This window comes from Oncorhynchus tshawytscha, linkage group LG06 (assembly GCF_018296145.1).
Source record: "Oncorhynchus tshawytscha isolate Ot180627B linkage group LG06, Otsh_v2.0, whole genome shotgun sequence".
In the NCBI taxonomy this organism is placed as follows: domain Eukaryota; kingdom Metazoa; phylum Chordata; class Actinopteri; order Salmoniformes; family Salmonidae; genus Oncorhynchus; species Oncorhynchus tshawytscha.
This window is the reverse complement of record NC_056434.1, coordinates 60334025-60356866: the sequence shown is the minus strand read 5'-3', so window position 1 is coordinate 60356866 and position 22842 is coordinate 60334025. Positions and strand designations below refer to the sequence as shown.

Genomic DNA, 22842 nt, shown 5'->3' with positions numbered 1-22842 from the left:
TACGAAGAGGATAACGCACTTCCTAGAGAACAGGGGGCAAGTATCGCCACATCAGAGTGGGCTCAGGAAGGGAAGGGGAACTATGGACCCAGTGCTCTGCTTAGAAGCGGAGGTCAGGAAGACTCAGGTGAACAAGGAGACTGTTATAGCTGTCTTTTTTGATGAGGAGAAGGCGTATGATATGATGTGGAAGGAGGGATTATTAATCAAGCTTGATATTATGGGGGTAGGAGGAAGAACGTACAACTGAATAAAGGATTTCCTGTTTGGTAGATCTATCCAGGTGAGGATGGGAAAGTCACTGGTGGATAATGGTACACCACATGGGAGCGTGATTAGTCCTCTGTTGTTCTCAGTCATGACCAATAATGTTTACTCTCAGGTACAGCCAGATATTGGGAGGTCGATATTTGCAGATGATGGGGCCTTAAGTGTGCCATACATGGTCAGGAAGGTACAGGAAGCAATTGATGAGGTAGAGTGGTGGGCATTAATGTGGGATTCAGGTTCTTTGTAGAGAAAACTCAGACAGAGTTCTCTACCAGGAGGAAGGTGGGAGATGAGGTATGCTTGAGGTTATATGGGAGAAACGTGGAGATGGTGGGGTCCTTCAGGTTCCTTGGGATATATTTTGACACTTGACTGACCTGGGCAGAACACATTGAGAGAGTGGTGGGAAAGTATAAGAAGGTGCTAAATGTGATGCGCTGTCTGACGGGGAAGGAGTGGGGGGAGCTGGGTGTTCCTCATTGAGGAGCATGTATGTTGCATTGATCCGATCTGTAATAGACTATGGCAGTAAAGGGTATGGTTCGGCAGCCCGAATGTCATTGGAAAGGCTAGATGTAATACAGGGGCAAGGGCTCAGAATATGTTGTGGGGCGTTTCGGACCTCTCCAGTGGCTGCTCTACAGTTGGAGATGCTGGTATATGCCATTGCAGATTAGGAGACGGCAGCTGGCAATTAATTATTGGGTCAACCTACAGGGACATGGGGTGTCTCATCTTACCAAAGGGATTTTAGAGGCATGCTGTGAATATGAGCGAAGACAGAACACAAGCTTTGGGTGGGTAATGCCCAGGCAAAGGAGATGGGACTGTATGGAAGGGAGTTTAGTCCAACGGTAGCTATTCCTGTAAATACACCATGGCTACTCCCACCTCCAGTAGTTGATCTAGAAGTGTTGGAGAGTCTACAGAAAGATAGGGAGGGTGTTGATCCATCTGATTTGTTTAAGAGAAGTCTTGATACTGTGTATCAGGATTTTGTGGCCATTTACACAGATGGATCAAATGATCCAAGGACAGGATGTACTGGGTCAGCATTTGTAGTGCAGGAATGTGGAGTGGAAGTCAGAAAACGTGTTACAGATCATCTGGCTGTATATATGGCGGAGCTGATGGCCATACTGTTGGCCTTGCAGTGGGTGGAGGAAGTCAAGTCAGACAGAAGTACTTATTTGCTCTGATTCATGTGCAGTGTTGATGAGTCTCCAGTCCTTTAGTTCACGTAGCAGACAAGACCTGCTTTATGAAGTGCTACAAACCCATGGCAGGATTAGACAGATGGGTATACAGATACGATTTATTTGGGTCCCAGCCCTTGTGCTGGTGGAGGGGAACAAGGCAGTTGATGTACTGGCTAAACAAGCACTTGGTAGTGGGGATGTTGATGTTGTAGTTTCATTGAGCAAGGCAGAGGCAAAAAGCCTGTTATGGACAGTGATGGTGCAGAGATGGTTAGGAGCAGTGTAATAGAGAGACTAAGAGCAGGCATTTACTTCATGTTCAGAGGAAAGTTGTGGAGGGGAGGATGGCAGGAAGGGATAGAAGAGAGGAGGCTATTTTTGCAAGATTAAGGGTGGGACACAGCCAGTTGAATAAGTCTGTCAATGTGATAGGAAAGCATCCAACGGGAAAGTGTGATTATTGCCAGGAAACAGAGACCGTGGAGCATGTATTGCTGCAGTGTGGGCAGTATCAGAGGAAAGAGAGAGGCTGGGATCTAGTATGAGGGAGAAGTGGATACAGGAATTTAGTTTAAAGAGTATATTGACTAGAACTTCATTAGATATAGTCTCAAATATTTTGTTATATTTTTTTAAGAGCAACATATTCTTACGATTTAATTTCTCCCTGTCTATGGCCCTCCAGTGCAGTAGGTGACGGTAATGCACCATAACGTTGGATGTCAATCGCCGATAAACCACACCAAAGAAGAAGCTACAGAAACTCTTTTGCGGAAGTACAGTTTTTTTTCTCTCGATCAGTCCACTTTGCTCCGTGGCGTTGTTTAGAATAATGATTTTTGATGCTACTGCTTTTTAGTCCTTACACGGTGAGCTGAATATCTTGGTAAGTATTTGCAAAAATATAACGTTACTGTTCGAAGCAAATATTTCTCGATATACAGCTAGCTAGCTACACAATCGTTCCAACCGGCTCATAGCAAGCGGTTGTTTACACGTATCTAACGTTAGGTGTTAGCTAGTTTTCCAGCTAGCCAACTCTCAGGTCCCCTTTGTAGCTTGGTTGCTACCGTAGTTACCCAGCCACAAGCTCATTAGTTCGGCTAATGTTGTTGTCGTTGTATAGCTTGTTGGCTAACGTTAGCTACCTTCCTAGATGTAATAGTTCCATAAGCAGACAGGCATTGCTGGACAGCCCTCAGATCGAGTCTTGAATAAAAACCACATCGAGGGAAAGTGGTTCAGGTGAAAGTCTATTCTCATAGACGTATAGTACCCGTCAAAAGTTTGGACACCTACTCATTCCAGGGTTTTTCTTTATTTTTTAAAACTATTTTCTACATTGTAGAATAGTAGTGAAGACATCAAAACTATGAAATAACACTTGGAATCATGTAGTAACCAAAAAGTGTTAAAACAAATCAAAATATATTTTAGATTTCAGATTCTTCAAAGAAGCAACCTTTTGCATTGATGACAGCTTTGCACACTCCTGGCATTCTCTCAACCAGCTTCATGAGGTAGTCACATGGAATGCATTTCAATTAACAGGTGTGCCTTGTTAAAAGTTAATTTGTGGAATTTCGTTCCTCTTAATGCGTTTGAGCCAATCAGTTGTGTTGTGACAAGTTAGGGGTGGTATTCAGAAGATAGCCCTATATGTTAAAAGACCAAGTCCATATTATGGAAAGAACAACTCAAATAAGCAAAGAGAAACGACGGTCCATTGTTACTTTAAGACATGAAGGTCAGTCATTATGGAACATTTCAAAAACATGAACGTTTCTTCAAGTGCAGTCACAAAAACCATCAAGTGCTATGATGAAACTAACTCTCATGAGGACCGCAACAGGAAAGGAAGATGCAGTGTTACCTCTGCTGCAGAGGATAAGCTCATTAGAGTTACCAGCCTCAGATTGCAGCCCAAATAAATGCCTCACAGAGTTCAAGTAACAGACACATCTCAACACCATCTGTTCAGAGGAGACTGTGTGAATCAGGCCTTCGTGGTCAAGTTGCTGCAAAGAAACCACTACTAAAGGACACCAATGAGAAGAAGAGACTTGCTTGGGTCAAGAAACACGAGCAATGGACATTAGCCCGGTGGAAATCTTCCCTTTGGTATGATGAGATTTTCGGTTCCAACCGCTGTGTCTTTGTGAGATGCAGAGTAGGTGAATGATCTCCACATGTGGTTCCCACCGTGAAGCATGGAGGTGGTGTGAGGGTGCTTTGCTGGTGACACTGTCTGTGATTTATTTAGAATTTCTGATTATTTAGACTATGATTTGTTTTTCAACAGGACAATGACCCAAACCACACCTCGAGGGTGTGTAAGGACTATTTGATGGAGAGTGATGGAGTGCTGCATCAGATGACCTGGCCTCCACAATCACCCGACCTCAACCCAATTGAGATGGTTTGGGATGAGTTGGACCTCAGAGTGAAGGAAAAACAGCCAACAAGTGCTCAGCATATGTGGGAACTCCTTCAAAACTGTTGGAAAAGCATTCCTCATGAAGCTGGTTGAGAGAATGCCAAGAGTGTGCATAGCAGTCATCAAGGCAATGGTGGCTACTTTGAATAACCTCAAATATAAAATAGATTTTGATTTGTTTAACACTCTTTTGGTTATTATATGATTTCTTATGTGTTATTTCATTGTTTTGATGTCGTCACTATTTTTCTACAATGTAGAAAATAGTAAATACAAAGAAAAACCCTTCAATGAGTAGGTGTCCAAACTTTTGACTACTACTATACGTAAAACATGAAATTCAAGTTCCTCTTTAAGTCATTGCTAGGTCAACAGTATGTTTATTGCACCAGCATTTCCTTTCTTGCATAATTTGTTGACACCATATGAATATGACATGAATGAACAATGATTGCTGAATGAATGCTTTTTCATCTAAAAGGTTCTAAATCATGTGTACACTGATGGATGAAATCCAAATGGATTCCACTGTAACACCTGCAAGAGAACAGGCAGATTGCGATCATCAAACAAGATGCACCAGCGGTGTTCCTGACTTTATCTGAATAATGTGACATGAACGAACAAAGTAGCTTTTTTTTATAGCAGCACTCAGAACAAACGTCCACCTTGTTGTTAATCTAACTTGCTCATTAGAGGGGACCTTTTTAACATTCCTAGAATATGCATTGGACCTAATTCTGTCCAGCTTGAGGTAGATTTACCTGACGTGAAAGGGAATGCAGAGTCGTCGCCCATAGACCGGATGCGAGCGTGATGCCCAGGCGAAGCTTTCCGCTGCAGGGACGGATGCGCTGGCTGTTCCTGGGGCTCGTCCTGCTGCTGGTCCTCTTCCTCTTTGCTTACTTGCTGGAGTGCACTCCCCCAGCTGACGTCAGCCTGGTCCTGCCTGGCTTGGGAGGGGAGTCCTATGGGAAGGACTACTACCGTGCCCTGCTGCAAGAGCAGGAGGAGCACCACCTCAGCCGTGCCGCCAGCCTCAAGCGGCAGATCGCCCAGCTCAAGCAGGAGCTCCAGCAGATGAGTGAGAAGCTCAAGGACCTGCAGGACTGGAAGGAAGGCCTCGGGGTCCAGGGACTGGCTGAGACCAAGGACCAGGTGCCTGGGGATCTCCTTGAATTCCTCCACTCCCAGATCGACAAAGCCGAGGTGAACACAGGAGCACGGCTGCCCAGCGAGTACGCCCTGGTCCCCTTTGAGAGCTTCAACTCCGGTAGGGTGTATCAACTGGAGATGGGGTTGACCAGGCACCCAGAGGAGAAGCCTGTGCGGAAGGACCGCAGGGACGAGCTGGTGGAGGTCATTGAGGCGGCCCTGGACGTCATAAACAACCCAGACGAGGAGGATGGCCAGGAGGATGATGTGCCCATGCAGAGGCAGGCGTACACTGAGAGCCACTTTACTGAGGGTAAGAGAGTTATACTGGGGTAACGTAACAGTGGTTCTCAACCTGATCCTGATGATAAGTTGACCGATTGCATGTGCTAGTGCTGCCAAATATCTGGAGGGGCTGAGGGCCAGAATGGGAACCCCTAATCCAGATCACTATCAGCTTGTTTCATGGATGCAAAAAATGATGTCATCTTGCCTTTTAAAGTTGAACAATATTTGTTCCCTATGTTTGACAAAACTGTGATGTTTACCCTTATGTGGGCAGGGCTGTACAGAACAGAACGGGACAAAGGCACACTCTACGAGCTCTTCTTTGCAGAAGAGGACTCCAACAATTTCCGCCACGTTACTCTTTTCCGTCCATTCGGTCCTTTAATGAAAGTCAGGAGCACATCCGTAGAAACGTCCGGAGTCGTCATCAATATCATTGTACCATTGGCGGGCAGAACAGATGCATTCTCACAGTTCCTACACAACTTCAGGTCAGTGGTGGTGAGTCATGTGAAAATGGCAATATGTAGCCTATACCTACTATTTGTAAAGATTGTGTAATTTTTGTTTTTGTGATTGCAGGGAAGTTTGCATAAAACATGATAGGGAAGTGCATCTTACGGTGGTCTACTTTGGACAAGAGGGCTTACGAGAGGTGAAGTCTTATTTGGAAAAAATGTCCAGGTTTGTTTTCTTTTAATATGAATGAAAGGATATATGATGTGCTTTTGATATGATTTTACTGCTGGACATCTGTCACTTGTCTATGTTTCTAGTCTAGATGTTTCGTGCTCAAAACCACAGAAAACTGAAATGACATTGTTGGTTTTGTAGGGAGGAGAATTTTTCCAACTACACCCTCATCCCAGTGGACGAGGAGTTTTCCAGGGGCAGGGGTCTGGACATCGGAGCCCGCGCCTGGAAGAAGGGTGACGTGTTGATGTTCTTCTGTGATGTGGATATCTACTTCACACGGGACTATCTCAACACCTGCCTCCTTCACACCGCTCCAAGTAGGTGCCTTCTATCAAAACATTGTAGCCTACACATTCCTGTTTCCTAGGGATATAACGATTCACATCGATCCCCGATTCAAATGTTTGAGATATGACTGCATCGGCCGCGGACCCGAAACCGATCCAAATTTTGCATCCTTCGGTCAGAAAATCGATTGAAACGGTACGAATCGTTGTTTTTTTTGTTGTTCCTCATATTACTTTCAAGCTTCTGAAAATGCCTCATGTTTTGTGACAGCTGATGCGCCCTCTCCTTCAGTGTCGAACTAAGCATGTGATTGTGTTGAAAGTCAAGTCATTTTGCATGCCGAACCACCTCAGGGGAATATCCAGTAGCCTAGTCAAACTGCGCACTGTGCCCAGCTTTGTGTGCTGGCCAGCGTGAGGTAGGTGGCCTGTTCCTGATCTGTATGGCACCTTCAGTGTTCAAATGCTAAAATGACTTGCGCAACATTAGGCTGTCACGCAACTAATAAACCCTATGTCATTTGCTAGGTTATTGTTATCTATACATTGTTGAAAATGTGTTTTACCGGAATAAAAGTAAACTACTGGAGATGCAACTCTCATCTGGCTATAGGCTACCTGTTGAACGGGCCTTAACAATATATATATTTTATTTAGATTGTTCAGGTTCACCATCAGCGTGTGTGTGTGTGGTCATTTTTAGATATATAGGGTAAAGTTGATCATTTCATAACGAGCACAGCAATCACTTTGCGAGGCGCACTGCATGGCCAAATTGGGAAGGGAAAAGAAGCTCACTAAACTTCCAAACGGTCAAAACCATTCAATTTTGAGATGGGGGTGGAATCCAAAGTTTTGCTATATATTCATTGGCTGTGTCATAGCTAATTTGGAAACGATAAATATTGATACATTACTAGCTCAAACACTTAATCTGCAAAAATGACAAGTTAATTAGTGAGTGATGGTGATTTCAGAACCAAAAAAACATATGCTACATTGCCCCCCCCCCAGTCTGATAATGGAAGTGGGGTGGTAGATGCCTAGTCTCCCTTATGGCTCAGGTCAGGTGCCTACATAGTACATACACCATAGACATATATCATTTACACACACACACGCACACACAGAAGTCAACTCAGACAGATCCAGCTCAGAGGCCCAGGTCATGATCTCCGTCGGCAGCCTATTTTAACTTAGAATGGAAAATGAATGTGTTTATGCAACAAATGGTAGTGCGTGGAATCGAACCGAATCGTTTCTTTCTCGAATCAAAACACACTGAATCGTTTCAAACTAAAACGTATTGTTCCTGTATCGGAGCAAAAGTATTTACAGTGCATTCAAAGTATTCAGACCCCTTGACTTTCTCTACATTTTGTTAAGTTACAGCCTTATTCTAAAATGGATTAAATTGTTCTACACACAATACCCTATAATGACAAAGCAAAAAATAGTTTAGACATTTTTGCAAATTTATTCAATAAAGTATTCAGACCCTTTACTCCAGTACTTTGTTGAAGCACCTTTGAAAATTATGTGGATATATTGAAGCAACATCTCAAGGCATCAGTCAAGAAGTTAAAGCTTGGTCGCAAATGGGTCTTCCAAATGGACAGTGACCCCAAGCATATTTCCAAAGTTGTGGAAAAATGGCTTAAGGACAACAAAGTCAAGGTATTGGAGTGGCCATCACAAAGGCCTGACCTCAATCCTATAGAATATTTGTGGGCAGAACTGAAAAAGCGTGTTTGAGCAAGGAGGCCTACAAACCTGACTCAGTTGCACCAGCTCTGTCAGGAGGAATGGGCCAAAATTCACCCAACTTATTGTGGGAAGTTTGTGCAAGGCTACGCAGAACTTTTGAACCAAGTTGAGCGATTTAAAGGCAATGCTACCAAATACTAATTGAGTGGATGTAAACTTCTGACCACTGGGAATGTGATGAAAGAAATGAAAGCTGAAAGAAATAATTCTCTCTACTATTATTCTGACATTTCACATTCTTAAACTAGAGTGGTGATATTAACTGACCTAAGACATGGAATTTTTACTAGGATTAAATGTCAAGAATTGTGAAAAACCGAGTTTAAATGTACTTGGCTAAGGTGTATGTAAACTTCCGACTTCAACTGTACGTATCGAATCGTCTTGAAAGAGAAGGATGCACATCCCTACTGTTTCCAACATTCAAATTTTTTTTTTTTTTTCCATGAGTACTTAATGCGGGCAGTGTGTGACTTGTCATTTTTCTAAATGTGTACGATTGGCATTTTGCATGTAATTTGTACCAAAATATATTTCAACCCCTCCATCTTGTTTTCTTCTTGTAGACAAGAGAGTATTTTATCCAGTGGTTTTCAGTTTGTATAATCCTGCCATAGTCTATGGAAATCTGGAGCTGGCTCCCCCCATTGAAAGTCAACTTGTAAGTACCTGTAAAAATGGATGACCAAAAAAATATATACACTACATGACCAAAAAGTATGTTGACACCTGCTCGTTGAACATCTCATTCCAAAATCATGGGAATTCATATGGAGTTAGTCTCACCCTTTGTTGCTATAACAGCCTCCTCTATTCTGGGAAGGCTTTCCACATTGCTGCAGGGACTTGCTTTCATTCAGCCATGAGCAAAGTGAGGTCGGGCACTGTGTTGGGCAATTAGGCCTGGCTCACAGTTGGTGTTCCAATTCATCCCAAAGGTGTTCGATGGGGTTGAGGGCAGGGCTCTGTGCAGGCCAGTCAAGTTCTTCCACACCGATCGACAAACCATTTCTGTGTGGACCTCACTTTGTGCACGCACGGTGGCATTGTCATGCTGAAACAGTCAAGGGCCTTCCCAAACTGTTACCATGTCATTGTCAAGATTTCCCTTCACTGGAACTAAGGGGCCTAGCCCGAACCATGAAAAACAGCCCCAGACCATTATTCCTCCTCCACCAAAGTTTACAGTTGACACTATGCATTCGGGCAGGTAACGTTCTCCTGGCATCCACCAAACCCAGATTTATCTGTCAGAGAACATGTTTCCACTACTCGAGTCCAATGGCGGTGAGCTTTACTCCACTCCAGCCAACACTTTGCAATGTGCATGGTGATCGTAGGCTTGTGTGTGGCTGCTGAGCCATGGAAAAAGCTCCCGACGAACAGTTTCTTGTGCTGACGTTGCTTCCAGAGACTGTTTGGAACTCTGTAGTGAGTGCTGTAACTGAGGACGGACTATTTTTACGTGCTTCAGCACTTGGCGGTCCCGTTCCCGTGTGGCCTAGCACTTCGCAGCTGAGCCGTTGTTGCTCCTAGACGTTTACACTTCACAATAGCAGCACTTACGGGTAGGGGGCAGCTCTAGCAGGGCAGAATTTTTACAAACTGACTTGTGGAAAAGTGGCATCCTATGATGGTGCCACTTTGAAAGTCACTGAGCTCTTCAGTACAGGCCATTCTACTGCCAATATTTGTCTATGGAGATTGCATGTCTGTGTGCTCGATTTTATACACCTGTCAGCAACGGGTGTTGCAGAAATAGCCGAATCCACAAATTTGAATGGGGGTCCACATACTTTTGTGTATATGTAGTGTGTTTAATTGTAACTCAATGTTTGCATTAGTCAACTTGCCAATGTCAAGTGTTCTTTTCGTGTAGATTCACAAGAAAGATGCTGGATTCTGGAGAGATTTTGGCTTTGGAATGACATGTCAATATCGCTCAGACTTCCTTAATATCGGTAAGCCATGTTAACCGAGAAGTTTTGCTATGGTGTTGTGTGCTTTCTATGTATTTTTACTGTGACAATTCTATAAGCAAGATATCTTACTACCCCCTCAATTATATTTTCTAGGAGGTTTTGACCTGGACGTGAAAGGTTGGGGTGTGGAAGATGTCCACTTGTACAGGAAGTACCTGCGGAGCGACCTGATCGTGACGCGTACACCAGTATCTGGCCTCTTCCACCTGTGGCACGAAAAGCAGTGTGCAGACGAGCTGACTCCAGAACAGTATCGCATGTGCATCCAGTCCAAAGCCATGAATGAGGCATCCCACTCCCACCTGGGCATGCTGGTGTTCCGCGAGGAGATCGAGAATCACCTCCGCAAGCAGGCCTATAAGACCCAGGGCAAAACTGAAGACTGAATTATGCCTTTTTGCTAGGCGGCCATCTTAGGTACTCTGCATCAGAACTCCTTGCTTTTTTTTTTACAAATACAAGAACTGAGTTGCACATGCTGTTACTAACATGACTAAAATGCACTATACAGAAGACCTGTTTGCACAAAATCCTGTTACATTTTACAGATTAGCTAAAGACATGTTTGGGAATGTACAAAAATTTACATTATTAAACGTGAAGCGTCAACTTAAACAAGACTGAGTGACACCACCTGCGTCAACACAAAAAGACATATTTGAAGTTGGGAAAATTTGCATGACCTATCTATCAAGTTAAGGCAATGTTCTTGCCTGTGAGATCAAGCAATCAATGGACAGTGTTCTTTAAAAAAAATGTATCCCAACAATAACTATACTGCCATAGTTTTTAATGTCAAGATTGATTTAAAGTTGTACAGTGATTTTTTTTTTTTTAAAGGGACCTTTGTTTGAATAGGCTTTGTGGAAATGAACACTGCCTCTGATTTAACAGCATCGAAAATGATTTCTTATCGGTTTTAATTTAGTTTATTTGGGAAATGTACCGACATGTACAGATCTGACTGGATAATTGAACCTTGTAGCCACTCAATGTGGTCAATCTTAAATGGAATGTATAAGTCATCGTTTTATTGGTTTTCAGCCACGGATTGTCATACTTTGTCTAATTAGAGAGGAGGATATTAAAGATATATCCCTCCTGAGGCCATTGATAGTTATGAGACTTGGGGCTCTTCAATCACTGAAGCGTTACCTTTCCTATCTCGCAATCTGTATTTGCCGTATGCAGGCTCCTCTAACACGGAAACATTGCCTTTTAAATTTCAATCGGGTTGTAACGCTGCACTTGCGCGATAGAAATGTAAAGGTAATTTCCGATTTATGCAGTGTTTACCCTTAATGCAGTCTCCGCTAACAAGGGGGAAATTGCCTTAACATTTCAATCACGTGGTACTTCTGTGATACAGACTTGGTTGAAGATAAAGGTTTAAACGCAATAATTCCGTGCAGAAGCGTTCCAAAATAAATGTACCGGAGCAAAAATGACGTGTGTTCGCAGTAAATTAAGTTCGCCATCAAAGTGGACAATAAACACAAACGTAGCGAATTTCAGATAACTACCCATCAAACACAGTTTAACTGTTTTAATTTCATTCTATACATTTAAATGATGTCACATTTTCAATGCTAATCCTGAAGAATCAGCAACCGTGCTGGGCCAATGAATAGAATTATTACATTGTCTTAATGTATTTTTTTCGACCTAGGGTACGGATTGAATTAGAGCCCTGAATCAAATCAAATTTATATAGCCCTTCGTAAATCAGCTCATATCTCAAAGTGCTGTACAGAAACCCAGCCTAAAACCCCAAACGGCAAGCAATGCAGGTGTAGAAGCACGGTGGCTAGGAAAAATTCCCTAGAAAGCACAAAACCTAGGAAGAAACAGGCTATGAATGTCGGCAGGTACCATTTAAAAAAAAAAAAGTTCTTTATTGATAAAACATTACTTGGAACTACCCACTGAAGTGTAAAAAATGTGATGGTAATTTAGATTTACATAAAGTCCAAAGGAGCAAGCAAAACATGTTTGCGATTAAGTAACAGGGTTGCATTCAGTATGACAGAACGGTGTGCAATGCTGAATTCAACGAAAACGGTATTGTATTGAATGACCAGTTGAAAAACTATGATCAAGGTGGCCCACCTTTTTGTATCAAACATGAGTCATGACTGCCTTTGAGTTTCTTTCTGTTAAATGCTTATTTTCTCATTAAACATTGCTCTCCTCCCTCTATACAATAGGTTTCCAGTCTTTGTTCTTGAATGCCTCAGAGCTCAATCTTTTCCTGAACACAACTGAAAAACAAGTATTGGTCATCTTCTCTATTTAAGCAAACCAAAACACACACAAATCGTAAAGCAGAAAGTAAATGCTGTCTTTTTCTACCCAGACTTAAGAGGATATGTGGCAGTCTTACCTGTACAGCAAATCGACAAAAATTCAACATAAAAAGCACCGAAGACTGAAAATAAGAGTCACAAGTAATGTGAAAGTAAATGGTTTATTTTACGGCTATTGTTAAACATAAAATACATTTGAGGTAAATACTTAAATTAGCAGTTTGTGATTTCTCTTGTAAATGTTTAATTTCATATAGTTCAGCAAACCTCACCATTTCTATAATTTAGGTTATAAAATGTTTATTTCAAACAAGTGGTCTTGGAATCCACTAATTTGATCTATTTTCTTAATTTAAGACAAAGGTCATATTACAAGCATATTCATCCTCATACAATAGACTATGAGAATAGAAAATCAATGAAAATTAATACTAAACAAAGAACCATATACAATATCAAATCAAAAAGCATTGACATGGACAAACCTGATGGGGAGTATGAGGGTTTCAGAAAGGTTTATTTTTCACTCCAACCAATCCATTAACCCGGTGGAACCGGACCTGATCACTGCATTCACCATTCTATTTCACTTACGTGCAGTGAAACGGAATGAATGCAGCGATCAGTGGTCCCACCAGGTTACCAATCCATTGCATTAATGTAAAATCTGTTCTGGGTTTATCCCCATGGTCTTGTAGATCTCTTTCAGGAGTAGTAGGGCTGTGTCTTCAGACTCCCTGGGGAAAAGAAAGGAACAAATAAATCAATGTCTGCAGACAGAATTATTTTTCAAACAAGAATACCTCAACTCAAAATAGATCAGCTGTGGAGAGAAGACAAAACGTAATCCAAGCCTTGGAGCAGGTCTTAAGTCTCCGGTTCAAAACTCAATCAAGCAGTAGACACAAAATCAGAGGTAAAGCTGTTGAGAATAATATGACAACATTTTCATCAAATGATATGGCTAAACAGCAGCTATAAACAACCACATACAAGTATGACCTCATATGGAGTACCCAAGGGGCAGAAGGAGATGATTGGCTGATCCAGCCATGAAATGTATTCAACAGTGCGCGTTGATCAACATTTCTGTTTCCAACTTAACATAAAAAGGGCCAAAGTAAGCAGCAGAGCTGATTTTCATACCAGTAGCACAGGTGACTCTGCAGGGCGAAGAGGTACTCGTTGAAACTCTCGATGGGCTTCTCCTGTAGGACATAGTCGATGCGGTTCCCCCCGTTCAGCATGCCTATTTTCACCTGGGGCTCTTCTTCTCTCAGCAGCTCAGGACTCTCCACTATCCTGTGTTCTGCGACTAGCCAACGTTTTGACGTTTAAATAAAGTTGTTTTTTAAAACAAAGCCCTATCCAAATAAAGCGAAAGAGCAATATTTCATGAGTTATTTAAAAATCACTCTTATACTCACCATCACTGTGTGCATGCTTCTCCTCCTCCTCCTTGATCTGATTGGCCACCATAGCGAGCTCGGCTGCCAGCTGGGCATTGGAGGTGTGAGCACGAGCAAAGTCGTTGAGGGTCTGCCAGGCACTCTTCAGGGAGCTGATGAAGCCGTGCTTCAGGTCTGAACCCATGCGGGAGAGACTCTCCTTCAGCTCTGCCACACACACAAAACAATCCATGATTGTAAAACTTACTGACAAATTAAACATACTACACTTTGGAATCCTGGTCTTCCAGGACTGCTCTTTGTGTTCTGTTGGTGAGGTTTCACTCTGCCAAGATCTGAGTCATTGTATTTGATTTACTTCTTGTAATTAACCAGTGTTTCCACTAGGATTTTTTTCCCAGCAGTGGTGGCAGTATGGTAGTAGGTGCCAGGTGCACCGGTTTGTGTCAAGAACTGCAACGCTGCTGGGTGTTCCTAGCTCAACAGTTTCCTATGTGTATCAAGAATGGTCCACCACCCTAAGGACATCCAGCCAAGTTGACACAACTGTGGGACACAGAGTCAACATGGGCCAGCATCCCTGTGGAAAATTTTCAACATCTTTTAGAGTCCATTCCCCAACGGATTGAGGCTGTTCTGAGGGCAAACTGGGGGGGGGTTGCAACTCAATATTAGGACAAGGTTCTTAATGTTTTGTACACTCAGTGATATATATATATACTTTTTAAAATATATTTTTTGCAGTGGTGGCCACCGCTGCTAAATAAATATAGGGGAAACACTGTTCACTTCCTCGGAGACCAGGGTCTGATTAGTCATTTTCAAAATGGGAAGAGACAGTGATGACAATAGTAGGGTTCACCTGGCGATGGTAATAAATAGAATACAAATCTGAAGATAAAATAGCCGGTGGTGAATGTATAGTTCCTTACCGAGATGCAGCCTCTTCCTCCCTTTGTGATGTGGAATCAGAACCGGTTTCAAGTCCAGGTCTGGCAGGATCATGGGCTCAATCCTGTAAGCAACTGGGTCCAGCTAAAACAAACAGTTCGCGCAAACAGATATTTTAACATTTTGAAAAATACATTTATTACACCCTTCCATATCAATAAATGTATTTGCTACCCTGATCTACTTTAATTAAACACATTGGCATTAACCATGTCATAGTTCAATCAAATGTATTTATAAAGTCCTTTTTACATAAACAGTTGTCGCAATGTGCTTTATAGCTGACAGATGCAAATCCTGTCACATACAGTATGTCATCTGTATGCACACCCATACTCCGCTCAGAACACTTGTGAGGAAGATTGGCTAACCGGATGGTAGATGTTGAAGAATCCCTTGCAGGTGGGTAGCTGGTAGTTTTCCTCGATCTTCTCCAGGCCTCGCACTGTGAGGAACATCCCTATGGGAGATCCCAGGGCAAAGAAATTCACTGGCTCAAAGTCCAGAGTGTGGTACACCACCGACACCTATGGGACAGAACACCAACATGAGACAGTGCTTTTACATGAGCCCTGATGAAAATGTATGCTTATGCATGACATTCCAGAAATGCTGTAGACTAACGTCGTTACGCCACACTGACGTCATGGTGTAGGGTCGGGATTCAATCAGATCAGCGGAAACCCGTGCTAGCTGACAAATGTATAGCTTTTCATTACTTTTGTTTAGGCGTGTCGGATGTGTAACTTGATCGCCACTAATAAAAAGCATCTAAACATTATTTCACATTACTTTTAGAGTGACATTTAGTTTTCAACAGCAGATATTTGTATCCATTTACTGTCGGTCTCTCCTACATTTGCTTTGATCTCCAGCTGTCCCATAGTAATGAACGTGTCATGAGGAGACAAGAGGGGCAGGCAGCGTTTCTCAGCCAGTCGAATCATGAATCAGCTGGCATCATTTTTATGGATATATACAAAGATGTCAATTGAAAAATGGTGAAAATTTGCAGTCTTTCCAGCTTCCGTTTGAAGTGATTGTGTTGGCGGCGCTGTTGGCTAGCTCCTCTGAACAACAGTGTCCTGACGAGTGAGCACATTTTCTGTGCCAGGTGAAAATCGTGCCTCATTAGCTCATTGTTATGGATGTATCCAAATTAATGTCACTAGATAGCAACATTCCAGTATTCAAACAGCCGTAACACGGCTGCGACTCCGTGCATCCAACTGCAATGTCTGCGATCGGTAACACCAGGAGCAGCTTGAGGATTTGACAGCTCTAACGCAGTTACACCTTCGACACCGCCTAAACAAAAGCAACAAAGAGTTAGGTGGGTTGCGCTGATCTGATTGAATCCTGGCCGAGGTTTAGGCTTACCTGTCCAGTGCCAACTTTGAAGTAGTTGTAATCCACATGGATGGACGAGTAAGTCCCGCCAACAGGAAGCTTCGAGGTGCCGGGCCCTGGGAGAGACTCACTTAATTGGGCGGGGACGACCTCTTGACTGGTCACCTTCACTTCTGCTGCCTTCTTATTTTGTGCTGCCTGACTTGTTGCCTGACGAAAGGAGTCCCGAAGATAGAAGGCACACAAACACAGATTATGTTCAGTTGACACAGTTTTAGCCATCACTGGGTTGTGTTCAGTACGGCACACTGTAGTGAAACATTTTGGAATAGATCAAATGTTCTATTCTAATTGTATTCTAAGTTCAGGTAGTACCGGCCCATTTCAAAACTTTTTCTTCCTGTTGAACACAACACTGGTGTCTGAGAGACAAAGACGATTAAATGCTCACCTGCTTAATTGCTCTTTCTTTGACAAATTTAGCCATTTTCTTCCTTGGCCCCAATGGAATGCCCATCTCTTTCAGGTCCTCAACTGTGCACATAAGCTAACAAAATATAGAATAGACAGTGGGATTTGGACCATAGATTGTAATCACCAATTCTAGGAAATGGCCTAGGGAAGCATTGTAATACAATTGAATCATTTACTTTCCGTTTCTGAGAAATTTCACTCCTCAAAAGTCAGTTATTTTCAGGCCTCAAATGTGTTTGTTTTTTTACCCAAGTATGGGTTCATGCCAAGCAGGGAGGGTTCTTACAAAAGATTCAAGGTCAATCTTCTCCTGTTCTAAAGTGCTCTGGTACTCAGACAGGCCCAGATGTTCCAGCGATGCAGAAAGATCGGCAAACTCCTCCCCTTCCTCCTTAGGCTCCTCCCCCACAGCAGCAGGTGAGGTAGCAGCAGCGGGCGGAGCCACCTGCTTTAAGGAGAAGAGGGATTGTTACACTCTCTGGTGTCACTGAAATAATGAAATAAACAAATGTTTGGATAGCTATGGACCTATTACCTGTTTGTTGCCTGCAGGGTGGCCCCCATTTGCAGTTGACATGGTTTGCAAAGGTGAGACATTCTTCTGGTTTGACAGCAAGTCGAAAAGTATGAGGGAACCTGCAAACACACAGAGAGACAGGTTTGTCCAAATCTTTCTCACATGACTTAGCTAAAAGTATGAACACTTGGGGCTGGTTTCCTGGACACAGATTAAGCCTAGTCCTGAACTAAAAAGCACTTTCAATAGAGATTCTCAATTGAACAAAGTTTTTTAAATTATAAATCAGCACTAAGATTTCATCTAGGTCTAGAAAAGTGGCCCTTGGTGTCTGGCTGTTTGTACCTAAACTGTGTCCGGATACTGAGACGCCTCCGGTGAAGTCTGGATTCCGCTGCATGAACAGGGCATAGATCCTGTTAATCTCCAGGGCAACTGTGTCCATGATGGTCTGGCAGTAGGTGGGACTGTTGTAGAACAGCACGTCTAAGAGGGTCTCGTTAGTGAAGTGACGCAGACGACCTGTGCTGGGCAGGGTGATCTTCTTTATCCTCCTAAAACAGTAGGAAATGGATTGAGTCAGAGTGGGAGAAATTGGCTGTGTCTGATTTATAAGCGCTCAAATCCTTGCTTCCTCCACCCTTGTTTCCTCAATTCCTCTCGAAGCGTATTGGAGGACAGGATCTGAGGTCCCTCCCACGGGCGGAAGCATTAGCAAGGATTTGACAGCTAGTAATGTTCTCAGACACAGCCATTGTGTGGTTTCATTTGTAAAAGCTTGCCGCTCACGTCAGCACAGATTTTTCGTGTTACAATATAATTTCCCTATCCCACAAAGAACAGCACGTATTCCCACGTGTATGAATGTCCTTAAAATTCCATTATGGTTCACTTCCACCTGAGACTTTCCCCACACCAGTTTTTTTGCCAATGTTTACAGTACATTCAGAAAGATTTCAGACTCCTTCCCCTTTTCAATATTTTGTTACTTTACAACCTTAATTCTAAAATGGAATAAATATCCTCATGAATCCACACACAATACCCCAAAATGACAAAGTGAACTATTTAATCAATTTTAGAATAAGGCTGTAAAGTAACAAAATGTAGAACAAGGGATCTGAATACTTTCCAAATGCACTGTATGTTAATATAAGCTCTAGTGTTACTTTTCATGAATTGCTTTTCCATCAGGAGCTTGACACTTGAAGACTTGGGGCGAGTAGAATGTGAGAAGGTGTTAAGCGTGGAAGTTGTTAACCCATGTTCACAGTTAGCCATTATGTTAACGCAAGCAGAAAAGTACCAGTGGCCTGGCCAAGTCAGAGCAGATCCGCGGCCCAGTGAGACACCGGAGCCGGGCCATGGAAGTGGAAACAAAAGTCTGAGCCTTTTTTCGTCTCCTCACCTGTCCACCCCAGTGGCGTCCCCATGCAGGGCTGTGTGCCACTGAACAGGAAGGAACTCCACTCGACTGATGACACACTCGTCCTGCGCCTTCTTAAAATGACTCTGCAGCAGCTTCAGGGAAACACTCCGGAAGTCATCCACTGTGAACACAAGCAACACACATTTCTAATACTCCATCTGGGTTAGTATGGAGCAGTAAATGGATATTCTACACAGTTACATTCAATACACCTTAGGGGCATTTGCTGGGCATAGTAAGAAACACCATGACAGGCAGAACATACCACAACCTATACCATTCATGGCATAAACAAACATCCATAATATGATATGAATATAGAGCTGGGTAATAATGGAGACTTAATGAGCGATAGATCACACATACCACACTCCACCATGCTCCTAAACCTCAGGTCACAGACTGGACCGATGCCATGCACCATGAACACCAGGTGATCCACCTGAGGGAGCTCCCCATCGGGAACTTCATCATGGTCATCATCAATGCCCCTCTTGACCACCCTGGGTCTGGTCTGTCCATCCTGGGTTGTACCCCACTCGTCTGGCATGGCGGATGGCTGGAATTGCACGATCACCTGTAGAAAGACAAAAATAACCTCCTCACAAACTAGAAATACAGTCGCTTCTGGGTCGGCAAAACAACAAAGTCCACTCAAAACCATGATATGGTGTTCATGATTGGAAACTACCTGGTGCTTGTTTTCATGAATTTCAAAGAAACAAAGAAGTTATTACTGTTTAATATTTTAGTAAACACCTGGTGATTATGCATTGTAAAATTAAGTCCTACAAAGATACCTTTGGATTGTGCATGACAATGGTTTCCCCCGATGGGAACTCCAGTCGACGGTGCCATTGGTTGGTTGACACCGCTTTCTTATATTCTCCCTACATAGAGAAGACAGCCAATCAAGCAAATCAAATCAAATTTTATTTGTCACATATACATGGTTAGCAGATGTTAATGCGAGTGTAGCGAAATGCTTGTGCTTCTAGTTCCGACAATGCAGTAATAACCAACAAGTAATCTAGCTAACAATTCCAAAACTACTACCTTATAGACACAAGTGTAAGGGGATAAAGAATATGTACATAAAGATATATGAATGAGAGATGGTACAGAGCGGCATAGGCAAGATACAGTAGATGGTATTGAGTGCAGTAAATACATATGAGATGAGTATGTAAACAAAGTGGCTAGTGATACATGTATTACATAAAGATGCAGTAGATGATATAGAGTACAGTATATACGTATACATATGAGATGAATAATGTAGGGTATGTAAACATTATATTAGGTAGCATTGTTTAAAGTGGCTAGTGATATATTTTACATCATTTCCCATCAATTCCCATTATTAAAGTGGCTGGAGTTGAGTCAGTGTGTTGGCAGCAGCCACTCAATGTTAGTGGTCAGACAGAATATTAAACTCTCAGTCCACTTTCAGGGCTAAAACCCAAGACACCCCATTGCTCAGCTGTATTCTAATATGGGTAACAGTGAACCATGGGTCTTGTTCATTAGGGCACACTGTAGTAAAATATAGTGAAACATTTTGCAATAGAAATCGAACACAGGACATTTTCTTACAATTGCGTGCCCTAATGAACACGACCCTGGTCCTGTTTTTATTTTATTTTTTACATTGATGGGACCAACCTCTAGCTTCTCGCTGAACTCCTCTGAGTAGGGGATGAAACGGCTGTCTGTGTCTCCTTTGTAGAACCAGGTGCAGCGCCGCACCTCTGTAGGTTCCTCCTCCCAGAATACAGCTGTACGTATGCGGTCATAGAGCTGCACGTCATAGCGCCCTCCTTCTGTGCACACAATCACATTCTCAGGGTCTGGTTGCACTGGAGGAGAATGAAAAAATGTAATCATATTAGATTCGATATTGTTTGCTTCTCAGATATTTGCTTTACGTACAAGAAAACACATTGCGATAGGCTAGACATAAATCAAACATACAAATGAATGAAAAACTAAACAAAAAATGACAAGACTTTTGTGAGATGATTATGTATCTGTGAGTGTGCATAAATTAGGGTAGAGTTTACTAGGGTGCGCTACAAATAATGTTTCAAAACATTTGTGCAACGTTTGGTGCCTAATGAACACGCCACATATTTCAAAATGGCTCTGTTTAAACAAACATGTTTTACAAATATCTAGGCCTACATAAAGAGCGCTATGCAAAGTCAACTTGGATACCTAGAATATAAAATGGCTCTGATGATAAATTTTTTTAAATAGTAGAAATCACATCATTCATCTCACCTGAATTGTAGATCTCCTCCAGTTGAATGGAGTCCAGGATACTAAAGGGAAGCCAGACACTCTTGGACTCCACTTGTTTGCAGAAGAACCAGTGAGGCTGGACAGCCTCATACACGTTATATTGTATCATTTGATTGGCTGGAACCAGTGCTCCAGCAGTGGTGGAGTGATGGGTCATAGGGGGCGGCCCCTGAATCTGTGTGGGAGGGGGCTGAAGAGAGAGTTAAAGGGAAAGTTAGCTTTATTTTTTTTACAACTAAAATCTTTATTTTTGATGTAAATTAAATGTTATAGAACAGTCCAGACATTTTCTTTGCAATTTCATTCGTTTTTGAGAAACTTACCCCAACCAGCGATTCACTTCGCAACAAAGTGGAATATAACGTCACGCATAAAGTTCGGAATAAAACAATGTCATGTGCAGAACATCTAAAGACCTGCATCACTTTACTGAGAGCTTTTCAATTTCTAAAAGGACGTATTTGGGTGTGTTTGGAGCATTTGTTCATGTTTTTTCAGAGCCCCCGTACTGCACAACGAGGATGAGGAAGCAAATCGCTGGTTGGGGCAAGATTTCTCAAAAACAAGTCAAATCGCAAACAAAGTGTTTGGAGCCATCTACAACAATCCATACAAAATGCTGATTTGGTTGTAAAAAAGCAAAATTCTCCTATAAGACATTTAGAGACATTTATATTAGCCTGATTGCCAGTAGTTTAATTCATCTTAAAAATAAGAGGTTCACACCATTCACTACTAAGCAATAAACAGAGTGGAGTTGTTGTTTACCTTTGTGTATGTGGAGGGTGCCGATTGGAATGTTGGCGCTTGAGAGCCCATAGTGTAGGGATTTTGCTGCACCGGTGGGCTGGATAGTGACTGGACCTCTGGAGCTGGCATATAGGGTTTGGCTCTGCTGCTGAGGGGTGTGTGACGGTATGGATTATAACTCTGATCGGGGGCTTGTGGAGGGGGCGGGGTCACTGTGTTAGGGGGAGGAGTGTATCTTCCCATGGGGTTCTGGTAAACAACATTGCCAAATGGCTGTGGCACATTAGGGTTGGTTAGTGGGATAGGGGGTGTTGGGGCCATGCTGGCAACAATGGGGACAGAGGTTGGTCCAGATGTCACGGGGGCTACTGATAGTGATGCTGGTGGTGGACATGCAGGCTGATGTCCAATGGAGGCAAATGGGTCACTGCTGTTCACGGGACTGGAGAAGTAGCTGAATGTGGACGGTGCTGGGGCATTTCCAGAGGTCTGGCCAAGAAAGCTGTCTTCTTCTCCGACATCTGCAGAATCATCTAGGAAAAATAACAGAAATATTGAGCAACTGAGTTACTGCAGTATATTTGAACTCGTCAACAGTCTAACTGTGAGCAATGTCAAGAATCCAATGTTAATCCACCCTTTTGAGAGCCTCAACTCTGACTTACTAACGACAAATCAGATGAAACAAGGTTTATGTTCATATGAGTTTTGTTGACCTGACACTGCTGTAGCAAATATTATTATTATTTTTATTTACTAAGATCCCACAGGAACATCTTGATATCTATTAAACTGCAGGGATTTACAATTATTCAAATGTATAATGGGCTTGTTGGCAGCGAAGTAGCTAGCAGCTAGCTAACGTCGTTAGATAGCTAAGTTAGCTGTCATGTTTGTCATAGGTGCCCTGCTGTGGCCCTCGCCATTATCTTACCTCCTGATAACACCGCCGGACCACTGGCCTGACTGACAGGTATGAAAGGTAGGTTGAAATTGAACTCCGGTGCCGCAGAAAACAGTAAATTTGCGCTGGAATTTGGCACAGTATTGGTTTTCCTATCAGCCATTGCCACCCCAAATTACACGTAGCCAAGCTTATTTTACAGCCAGAGCAGCATAACTTCACCAACCGGATCTCAGACGTGGTTCTCGGTGATGGCGTTTGGATAAGTTCACTGATCTGTAATACAAGTCATAAGGTCAAGCATTCCTCGTTGAGTCGGTGCTGATTGTAATCAGCTCAATGAGTCCCCGCAAGTTCTTTGCGGTCA

At 42.7% G+C, this 22842-nt stretch overlaps 2 protein-coding genes across 4 annotated transcripts; one reads left to right on the top strand and one right to left on the bottom strand.

The window, feature by feature from the left end:
• The first annotated feature begins 2220 nt into the window (after positions 1-2220).
• On the top strand, positions 2221-12280 carry csgalnact2 (chondroitin sulfate N-acetylgalactosaminyltransferase 2). 2 transcript variants are annotated; one of them, XM_024424414.2, is made up of 8 exons: positions 2221-2355; positions 4388-5374; positions 5624-5840; positions 5932-6033; positions 6184-6362; positions 8666-8760; positions 9979-10060; positions 10175-12280. In XM_024424414.2, exons 2-8 carry the CDS (start codon positions 4723-4725, stop codon positions 10465-10467), a joined length of 1620 nt encoding a protein of 539 aa, XP_024280182.1. In that variant the 5' UTR covers positions 2221-2355; positions 4388-4722; the 3' UTR covers positions 10468-12280. The 2 variants fall into 2 exon arrangements, with proteins under 2 accessions (XP_024280182.1, XP_024280183.1); XM_024424415.2 differs by lacking the exon at positions 2221-2355 and adding an exon at positions 4178-4200.
• A 249-nt stretch (positions 12281-12529) lies between these two features.
• On the bottom strand, positions 12530-22842 carry LOC112252799 (SEC23 interacting protein). Of its 2 annotated transcripts, none has more exons than XM_024424412.2 (17): positions 22506-22842; positions 21590-22104; positions 20801-21011; positions 20183-20376; positions 19318-19407; positions 18884-19094; positions 18497-18638; positions 17434-17642; positions 17107-17207; positions 16858-17016; positions 16549-16644; positions 16128-16307; positions 15119-15274; positions 14729-14831; positions 13815-14003; positions 13534-13702; positions 12530-13124 (listed from the first exon to the last, which is right to left on the bottom strand). In XM_024424412.2, the coding sequence occupies exons 1-17, from the start codon at positions 22636-22638 to the stop codon at positions 13043-13045; spliced, it is 2940 nt and encodes a 979-aa protein (XP_024280180.1). In that variant the 5' UTR covers positions 22639-22842; the 3' UTR covers positions 12530-13042. The 2 variants fall into 2 exon arrangements, with proteins under 2 accessions (XP_024280180.1, XP_024280179.1); XM_024424411.2 differs by having other exon boundaries at positions 16858-17019; positions 22506-22841.

Excerpts from the sequence above, each read along its gene's own strand:
- csgalnact2 (XM_024424414.2), top strand. The coding sequence starts at position 4,723 with ATGCCCAGGCGAAGCTTTCCGCTGCAGGGACGGATGCGCTGGCTGTTC. Across the intron at positions 5,375-5,623 it reads TGAGAGCCACTTTACTGAGG|GGCTGTACAGAACAGAACGG; the intron begins GTAAGAGAGTTA and ends TTATGTGGGCAG. Across the intron at positions 6,034-6,183 it reads TATTTGGAAAAAATGTCCAG|GGAGGAGAATTTTTCCAACT; the intron begins GTTTGTTTTCTT and ends TTGGTTTTGTAG.
- LOC112252799 (XM_024424411.2), bottom strand. The coding sequence starts at position 22,638 with ATGGCTGATAGGAAAACCAATACTGTGCCAAATTCCAGCGCAAATTTA. Across the intron at positions 17,643-18,496 it reads GACGCCACTGGGGTGGACAG|GAGGATAAAGAAGATCACCC; the intron begins GTGAGGAGACGA and ends CTACTGTTTTAG. Across the intron at positions 16,308-16,548 it reads AAGAAAGAGCAATTAAGCAG|GCAACAAGTCAGGCAGCACA; the intron begins GTGAGCATTTAA and ends TCCTTTCGTCAG.